The following is a 9035-nucleotide window of genomic DNA, read 5'->3' as shown; positions in this document are numbered from 1 at the left end:
TGAATGTATTTTTTTCTAAATAAAAAAACAATACGACCACGTTTGTTCAGTTTATTGAGTACTGAAGTTACAAAATATCACATCTTCAAAAAATGTTGCATAACAATATTGATAAAAACTGAGCAGAGCATCCATGAAACTTCAGCAATAATGCTGATACGTATAACACTGAAGTGCAAAATTTATGGAAGCGATTCAAAGACATTGAAAAAAACTACAAAGCAAAAATAATTATTGCTTTTCGTGTTCCTGTATTGCAATGAGGACATTTTAACGAAAAGAATGGACTGTATTGTACTGAACCAACAAAACAGCTTTATGCACTGGCAATACAAACTGAAATGTAACAGTCATAGGAATGTTAATTCACATGCACTTGCGTCTTAAAGAGGCTCATGTGTAATAGGAAAGACCCTGCTTATAAAAATGTTATGTTGAGCATTAATGCAATGATTATCTTTCATATTCGTTTAATGTGTTGATTTCTCTGGATGTAGTGTCATCTGTTCAGTGAGTGAAATTGAGATGATGATGTACTTGGTACAATAGATACTTTTGTATAAAATAACATTGCTAGCACATTGAAAGTTCACTAATATATAAAGTGCTATATCAACAACTTTGCATTACCCTGTTTAAAATTTTCAAAGGGGGCATCTGGCATAATAGAAAGTTCTGTAAAAATATGTATACAGTATAACACCAGAGGCATTTCTAGTACATTAAAGCTGCATTCTGTAATGTTTTTCTATTAAAAATTTACAGAAATCAGTTATTAAGCAAATACTTAAATCAGTGTTATGTTATGGTTTCTCTTTAAATTGCTTTCATTTTTGATTCATTAAATGACTTGCGTCTTTAAATGGGTTAAAGGTTCGTCACAATCGGTCTTGTTTAGCTGCAGCTCCATGCATTACTAGTAACTTCCGGCAACTATTGAGAGCCTCCATGATTCGACATTGCTGTGAAAATACTGTTCCCTTGGAGTCAACGGATTGACGCAACTCTCCCTCTCAATGGCTCTGCCTTAACCTAATTACCAACAGTTAGCAAATAATAATAATTTCTAATTTGAGCTGTTGGATGTGATTTTGCAATGGTACAATTTTATGTTTCAAAAGTTTCAGAATGCAGCTTTAACATGAAATGTTTGCACAATAATTGCTGAAGTACGGTAACAAGTATGACACCATCTGCTCATGTCATGTTAGGCATCATAAAAGTGGTATGCTAACCAGCTATATATTGATATTCATTTTGTCCAACAGCTTTACTGTAACATTAATGAGTGAGAAAAACTTTGTAAATAAAATATAATCAAATGGAGCAGCAAAATTCTATAAAACGACTGGCTAAAGTCATCTCATCGTATTGCATTAATAATAAACCACATTACAGCTCTAAAACGCTGCTGTGATCTTGTGCTTTTTGTTCTTCTTTTGCTATTAAAATGTGCAAAATCAGCACAGACAAACTTTCAAAGTAGTACTGTATCAGGGCAAAGTAGCCACATTAAAACACAGGTTATAAAAACGCTCATCATTCCAACGTACCTAACAAAATAATGATCACACACTGCAACTACAAAGTTCATGCACTGGAAGAATAAATCACTTTCAAAATGGAACTTAAAGGAGAACGGCAAATTCAGTTTCCACCAAACCACTGAACAAGTTACCTGTTACTGTAGCTATGACTTCCAGGTAGAATTGTGTTTTAAATGGATTCATTGCCTTGCTTGAAATACACATGCTCCCAAACCACAGGTTCCCACACGCAGAAGAAGTCCCACAGGTTGCGCAGGGTCCCGCGGTCAAAAGGGTTCTCGTCTGTGCCACAATTCTTGAGGTAAGAGATCCTGTGACGAGACATGAACTCCCACGTGGTGGTATTTAGAGATACCAGGTACAGGTGAGACCCCAGGAGGAGAAGCACGGTCAAAGACAGCACGGCCACTACCGCTGCTGCTCCCAGAAGCACACCATTGGACCTTAACCATAGCTGCCAGGTGGGGCTATGACTAAAGCCTGACCTGTATGTGAGAAGTGAATCCGTTTAAAGATATTTTAAAGAACGTTGCTTACCAAACAACATTGGACTCCATTGACTTCCGTTGTATATAACCACTGAGAAATTTAAGGGTAAATAAATGATGACATATTTTTTTCTTTTTGGGTGAACTATCCCTTTAAGCTGATACTTAATGAGTCTTGCCAAGCAAGTCATAATATATAACTTTACTTACAAGGCCATGTGCAATCCCCACAATAAGACCACAAGCTGGACAGCCAGATAAAGCACAAACCAGCGGTGGTTTCTCTCCCCAACGCAGTTCTCTATCCAGGGACAGTGATGATCATAACGCCGCACGCAGTGCTGGCAGGTCTGGCAGTGTTTAGATCTCATGGGTTGCTAGAACAATCAACATATTTAATAAATTCAAGTTTATTCTTACAAATGTATGATACATTTGCATCCCAACCATATTAGAAATGACGCACCTGTACAAGGCAGTGTCCACAGCGCCGCAGTCGTAAGGATTTAGTGGCCTGAGGAATCATGTCCTGTGTCTCCTCTGTGATGCCAAGTGTGAACTGAAATACAGCATTTTGAGTCTGTTTAGTCTTTATAGAGGCCATCTTTTAAATAAAAATCTATCATCATTTCATGTCATTTTTAAACCTGTAGGACTTTCTTTCTCAAGTGGAACAGAAAAAAAGATACTTTGAAGGATGTTGGTAACCAAACAACATTGGGGCCCCATTGACTTCCATTATATGCACGCAAAACCACCGATACATCTCAAAATCTTCTTTTCTGTTCCACAGACCGAAGAGTCACATACAGGTTTTGAAAGACAAAAGGGCAAATAAATGATGTCCCTTTAGATCGCATGACATGGATGTCTATGAACTGACCTGCAAATCACAGTCATCAGACAGGACAAAACCAGGATCCATGAGTGAAACTGCAAAGTACAGCAACACTGACACCAGGACCAGCAGGACAAACAGAACTGGCAGTGTGAGCTCCCCCGTCTCCTCCTGTTTGCGGAGGTCTGCGGAAGCAATATAAGACAATAAAGTAAAATGGAATAAAGTATAACAGAGCATATATAGTAAAGAATAACAGACTATAGTAAACACAAATAGAAAAGAGTGTGCACCAGATTAAAATAGTTATAAAGCTGGTCAAATCTGTGGGTGTAGGACTGAAATTAAAGCACTCAGTTATGATACAGGTGGGAAGCAGCATCATGTACATTACAGCTACTCTCTCGCTATACAATAACACGTCTACGTCAGATCTGATCAGGAAGTGATGTGAGCACTTACCGGTGTCGTGAAGGAAGAGAATCAACGTTATGACCCATGTCAAGATGACATGAACTGTCCTCACCAGAAATCCTGATCCGAACACATTTTTAAACATCCTTGCATACTTCAATAAGCATCTAAGCGCGCATCTGCTGTTTGCCCGAATGCATGTTATTCTCACGCTGGCGCATTTCTATAGGCAGCTAACGTTAGCCAGGTTAGCCAGCTCATAGGAACCCCGTTACATTCCACCTGTCAGTGATACGCATCCTACCGCAAATTCCACAACAAGAACCATTTTGACGAAATTTTATTTTTTAGCCTAAAATGCACATTTGTAAGCTGCACATCCAGTGCATAGCAGTGTTATGCAAGTCTTACAAGCGGCGTTTCTTGCGCTCTAATAATAAGCTTGTTGATTCCGTTCGTTGGTTACTTAGACGGGAGTAGGATGCATGTCACGTTTCCTATTGGTCAGCTGTGGTCACGTGACCTCTCCTCTGGAACGTAAGGCTAAACACTGTAAACACAACACATTCTTCCAACTTTAAGCGGATATTTGATTTTATTGTGCTTAAATTAAGGATGTGTATAAAAAGTGTAGAAATCAAAACAAAGTAAAAAGTGATTTATTGTACATGTGTTATAGTCCACGCTGGTACAAGTCATTTCTTGCATTACAAGTTACAGTAATTCAGATATGAAAAAGATTTTTGGTGTGTTTTTTGATGGATTAACAACAGATTTGTAAACATCCCTTTGACTTCCTTCAACATGCCGGAGCATAACTTGATAATGTGAAACACTACGTAGTCTGCAAAAGATTCTTGGCTTCATTCACATCAAGATAAAAGGGAGACTTCAGGTTTTTCTGTTTCAGCAGCTTCTCCAGACCCTGTAAAACACGCAAGAGTGACAGTATATCCCCATGTCTCAGTAAGGGTACGACAAAGGACAGCAAGAGATGGTCAGAGAGAGAGAGAACAAGAGAGAGAGAGAGATAGAGAGAGAGAGAGAGGTCTCCAGAAGCAGGAACAACTTATTATCATTTTAAAGTGTCCCAACTGTTTTGGGGACAGTTGTGCCTTATTTTGTTAAATCAATTTCTCTATGCATGATTCTCCCCAAAACTTTGATATTACTGAGCAAACCAGTTTTTTTCTAATCATCAAGCTCAGTAAGAAGCAAGCACTCTGAATATTTTTGGCCTGTCGACTGCTTACCTCACCACAGTATGATACCAGAGGAGAGATTTCACAGATTGCTGGGGGTTCTTCATTCTGTGCCATACTGATAAAAACAAAAATACAAGTCAGTCAGCACAAACTCTGCCCTGTTCTCCATTCATAAGAACTTCCTCACAACATATAATTTTCTAGATGGTAGGATATCTTCTTCTGAGACTAACCAGTCAAAAAGTATTAGATTCATAATCTAAAGAATATTAGACATTTCTCGAGTTATTGTGGATAGTGAACTAGAAATTTTGCGATTGTTGTGAAATAGGCAACATATCCCATCTGACTTTTAACAGTGTTTCACTACCTGTGTTTTGAGGTGATGGATTTATCCTGCTCATCCGTAAAGTTCCCACCAGCTGCCAAAACCCAGCGGTAGTGTTGTGATAACAGGGACCGGCGGGCTGTAGTTGGTGTGTCCAGAGGTGCCCCATCAGCATTTTTCAGGGGTGAAAATTCATCCTCTCTCAACACCTCAAATGCAACAAATTTCCTGCATGAAAAGATAAGAGCAGTAAGAGCATTGGCAATACCCAAATTTGTCTCTGCACTGAAATGAGAATGGCTGTAAAATTCACTTTGAGAACGGAAAGACGTCAAAGACGAATTTCTCCATTTTGATGCCGTTGGGCTTGGTGGGTTTCACCAGGTTACCCTCTCCATCCACAAATGGCACTTTCTTAATAGCCACATGCTGCTTTAGCTGCCCCTCATAATTTCTAAGAGAAAAAAAGTATTATTGTAAAGGTCCTGTGTGCTAAAAGTAATTGATAATACATGAATACAACAATTTAACAGAAAGCAGCCCTTACTCACTAAGAAAATGCCGACGTACTATATTATGTATAATGTAAAAAGTATGTTGCTGACATACGTTGTTACTTCCTGTAAGAAGCGTCTGGTGAAGAAGTGGTTACAGATGTTTCCAGCACTGAACAGAAGCTCTCCTCCTGGGTCTCGCAGCTCTGCAGTCTCTGGTTGGATCTCACTGTACTCTATTACCTGATACAGACCATCCACACGACACACCACTCCAACAGGCTCTGCAGGATAAGCCTTATTCACCACCTGATAAGAAAAAAAAAAAAAAGCGACTCAATCTAGACACAACATTTTATATAATCCATATGTCAAGGATGAACTCTTCTGTATTATTCGATGTAAAACTTTGGATATGGATAAGCTTTTGAGTGACCTAAAAATACTGGCTTAAATAAAGATGAGGCCGTTGTTTCACCTTGGCACCACAGTCTGCTCCTTTATTTACACAGAAGCCTATAAAGAACGGGTCTGCCAGCTTCACCAAGATGTTGTCCACACAGTACACATGAAGATACTCCACACCCCTTCTCTCCATGTCCTCTAGAACCTTGTTGTCCACTAGAGCGCGATAGAGGCCACCATTTCCATCTGAAGAACCCATGAAGAATAAGTCAGTCTTATTATGCTACTTAAAATTGGGGCAGTCAAATGATTAATCGCCATTAATCGCATCCAGAATAAAAGTTTGTGTTTACATAATATGTGTCTGTGTGCTGTGCATAATAATTTTGTATTCATAAACATAAACACAAACATACATGTATATATATTTAGGACATTTTTAGATGTATTTATTTATATTTACTAACAATTAAAATGATATGTAAATGTTTATATTTTCAATTTTTTCTTTAATATTTGCATGTTTTATTCTGGATGCGATGAATCGCGACAGCCCTACTTAAAGTCACCATGAAACGGAAGTTGTGATTGACTTCTTTTCCATATCGTGACGTATATCTGAGTGAAACAGCTTCTAAAATGTTGCCCTTCCCTTTTTGATCGGTTTGTTATAAGTTGGACAGTTAGTATAGTCCTCTTATTGTTGCTTACGTCATATGTTATGACGGCATGACTTTCTTCCTCCTGCAGAACACAAAAGAAGATATTTTGAAGAAATTTGGTAACCGAACAGCTGCGGCACCCATTCACTTCTATTGTATGGACGCAAAACCAATCCAAGTAAATGGGTGGCGGTAAAAAACATTCTTTAAAATATCGTCTTTTGTGTTTTGTTAAAGAAGCAGTCATATAGGCTTGAAGTGACAAAAGTAAATGATGACACAGTTTTCATATTTGGGCAAACTACTATTCATTTAATTCTGTCTAAACTTCTAGCCTAATAACTTCTAACCTGGTGCCATTGCTATTTTGTTTTTCTTCTCCAGAATGATCTTCCCATCAAAACCTATGGCTGGGATCATCCTCTGCTCAAACATGACCACGTTGGACGGACAAAGACCAAAGTAGGCATAATCTTTAAAGAACTTCTCCGTGGGTCCCAGGGTGAACTCGCTGGTCATTATGTACCTGTCACATCATGAAAACATTAAGAGAATGTGTGTGTGTTTTTCTGTCTTTTTCTTTTTGTAACGTATAAGTTGTTCATGAAGAAACTGCAAATGAAAAGACCCACCAGGGAACTGTACACAAACAACCATGCTTCTCATTGGCCAGCTCTTGCACCTTCTGAATATGCTCAGCCTGGATCTGGTACATTGTTTTTCCACTAGGAAGCCCAACATTGTACATTCCTTTGGGATATGACACCCCAAGTCTCGTCCCCTGACCACCAGCTAACAGCAAAACAGCCACCCGGTTCTGTGAAATCTGCAACAACCCTGAAAATAAAATAAAAAGTACTTTTTACTTTTAGACAACGTACAAAAATCATTTGTTGCCGCTTTACCTTCGTCATTCCACATCTGCAGTGTTTCTTTGTCACTTTTACGCACACTTCCAATGAACTCTGTAGCAACGGGCTCCATCCGCGCGTCAAGCCGAACATCAGCAGTCGAGTGTCGGCTCGCAGCCGCTACAGCAGCTCGGCAGTGCTCGAGTAACTCTTTGGGCTCGAGCTGAGCTATTTCCTCCAGTAGCGCACTCCTCTCATCTTCAGATAGTTCGGCCCAAAACTGTAACGCATGACTCTGTCCTACACTTTCCAACGTTGCTTTAGCTTCCTCGAACGATATCATTTTTCCCCACCGGAACAGTAACACATTAATGATGCGATAACAAACCCCAACGCGACTCAGATACGTTTCCACCGCCCGAATCTCGTGATCAAAGTACAGATTGTAAAATACACATATTGTATCGCTGCAAGGGGAGAAAATTGGTGAGATGACAGAGAACTACAGTCAATGAATGTTATTTAGTTGACAGGAGTCACTTCGGTAATCCCCTTCGGATGCAGTGGATGTGTTTCCAAATCTAGTGAGCTGTCTACCTAGACAGCATTTGGCACACGGTGGCATACAGAGTAAAAATATCCCAGGACAAAAATGCTGTCTACAGTAGGTATGTCACTAGGTTTTGAGACACGCCCCGTGTTTACTCCAGAGCTGCGGATGAATGACTTCCTCACTTTTAACCGCTGTCACGTGATCCGTCTCGCGCTGGTCAGCTGAGTCCTTCTCTCTCCTTCTTTACAATCAGAAAACTCTGAATCAGAAGTCTAAAGTAACAATAATAATTTATGGTTTATAATCTACGACGGCGTTTTAGTGCCACGTAAAAAAAAAAGAAAATCCAAGATTTCGAGAACAATGTCGAGATGTTACGAGAATAAACTCTTAATATTTTGAGAAAAATCACAGAATTGCTAGAATCAATGGATGTGGCATATGGATTCATATGATAAACTGAAGCAAACATCGAAATATTGAAGTAGAATAAAAACATTGAAATATTAAAACACTGCTTGAGTACCTAATGTACAAACATCTGGTCTCATCAAGCGTATAAAAGCCACAATCCTTAAGGATTTATAAAAATTTACAAATGTGAACTAAAGAGGTTTTAAACATGACTGCTGGTGTTTGCAAGGCCTTCCGTAGAAGAACTAACTCACTGGTTCAGATGACGAGCTTCTACATAACTTAAACTCTTAAACTACAACATTCACGTAAACAAAATTACGACAAGTTTATTCTCGTAACATTTCGACTTTATTCTCGTAACATTTCGACTTTATTCTCGTAACATTTCGTCTTTATTCTCGTAACATTTCGACTTTTTCTCGTAACATTTCGACTTTATTCTCGAAACATTTCGACTTTAATCTCGAAAAATTTCGACTTTATTCTCATAACATTCCGACTTTATTCTCGAAACATTTCGACTTTATTCTCGAAACATTTCGACTTTATTCTCGTAACATTTCGACTTTATTCTCGTAACATTTCGTCTTTATTCTCGTAACATTTCGACTTTTTCTCGTAACATTTCGACTTTATTCTCGAAACATTTCGACTTTAATCTCGAAAAATTTCGACTTTATTCTCATAACATTCCGACTTTTTTCTCGAAACATTTCGACTTTATTCTCGAAACATTTCGACTTTATTCTCATAACATTCCGACTTTTTTCTCGTAACATTCCGACTTTATTCTCGTAACATTTCGACTTTATTCTCGTAACATTTCGTCTTTA

The 9035-nt window shown here is 38.6% G+C and overlaps 2 protein-coding genes across 2 annotated transcripts; both read right to left on the bottom strand.

Moving 5' to 3' along the window:
• Nucleotides 1-37: 37 nt before the first annotated feature.
• On the bottom strand, nucleotides 38-3840 carry zdhhc12b (zinc finger DHHC-type palmitoyltransferase 12b). Its single transcript, XM_056745570.1, has 5 exons — nucleotides 3336-3840; nucleotides 2919-3058; nucleotides 2502-2594; nucleotides 2246-2412; nucleotides 38-2032 (listed from the first exon to the last, which is right to left on the bottom strand). The coding sequence occupies exons 1-5, from the start codon at nucleotides 3430-3432 to the stop codon at nucleotides 1717-1719; spliced, it is 813 nt and encodes a 270-aa protein (XP_056601548.1). The 5' UTR covers nucleotides 3433-3840; the 3' UTR covers nucleotides 38-1716.
• Nucleotides 3841-3930: 90 nt separating this feature from the next.
• Nucleotides 3931-7922, bottom strand: uap1l1 (UDP-N-acetylglucosamine pyrophosphorylase 1, like 1). Its single transcript, XM_056745551.1, has 9 exons — nucleotides 7287-7922; nucleotides 7014-7218; nucleotides 6732-6907; nucleotides 5793-5965; nucleotides 5430-5623; nucleotides 5134-5274; nucleotides 4863-5048; nucleotides 4541-4607; nucleotides 3931-4212 (listed from the first exon to the last, which is right to left on the bottom strand). Exons 1-9 carry the CDS (start codon nucleotides 7573-7575, stop codon nucleotides 4123-4125), a joined length of 1521 nt encoding a protein of 506 aa, XP_056601529.1. The 5' UTR covers nucleotides 7576-7922; the 3' UTR covers nucleotides 3931-4122.
• Between the last annotated feature and the right edge of the window lie 1113 nt (nucleotides 7923-9035).

This window comes from Triplophysa dalaica, chromosome 4, assembly GCF_015846415.1.
Source record: "Triplophysa dalaica isolate WHDGS20190420 chromosome 4, ASM1584641v1, whole genome shotgun sequence".
Classification (NCBI taxonomy): domain Eukaryota; kingdom Metazoa; phylum Chordata; class Actinopteri; order Cypriniformes; family Nemacheilidae; genus Triplophysa; species Triplophysa dalaica.
This window is presented reverse-complemented; position numbering and strand designations above follow the sequence as displayed.

Excerpts from the sequence above, each read along its gene's own strand:
- uap1l1 (XM_056745551.1), bottom strand. The coding sequence starts at position 7,575 with ATGATATCGTTCGAGGAAGCTAAAGCAACGTTGGAAAGTGTAGGACAG. Across the intron at positions 7,219-7,286 it reads GCAGATGTGGAATGACGAAG|GGTTGTTGCAGATTTCACAG; the intron begins GTAAAGCGGCAA and ends TTTTATTTTCAG. Across the intron at positions 4,608-4,862 it reads TCCATCACCTCAAAACACAG|TATGGCACAGAATGAAGAAC; the intron begins GTAGTGAAACAC and ends TGTTTTTATCAG.
- zdhhc12b (XM_056745570.1), bottom strand. The coding sequence starts at position 3,432 with ATGTTTAAAAATGTGTTCGGATCAGGATTTCTGGTGAGGACAGTTCAT. Across the intron at positions 2,595-2,918 it reads CTGATGACTGTGATTTGCAG|TTCACACTTGGCATCACAGA; the intron begins GTCAGTTCATAG and ends GCTGTATTTCAG. Across the intron at positions 2,033-2,245 it reads TGGGGATTGCACATGGCCTT|GTCAGGCTTTAGTCATAGCC; the intron begins GTAAGTAAAGTT and ends TCTCACATACAG.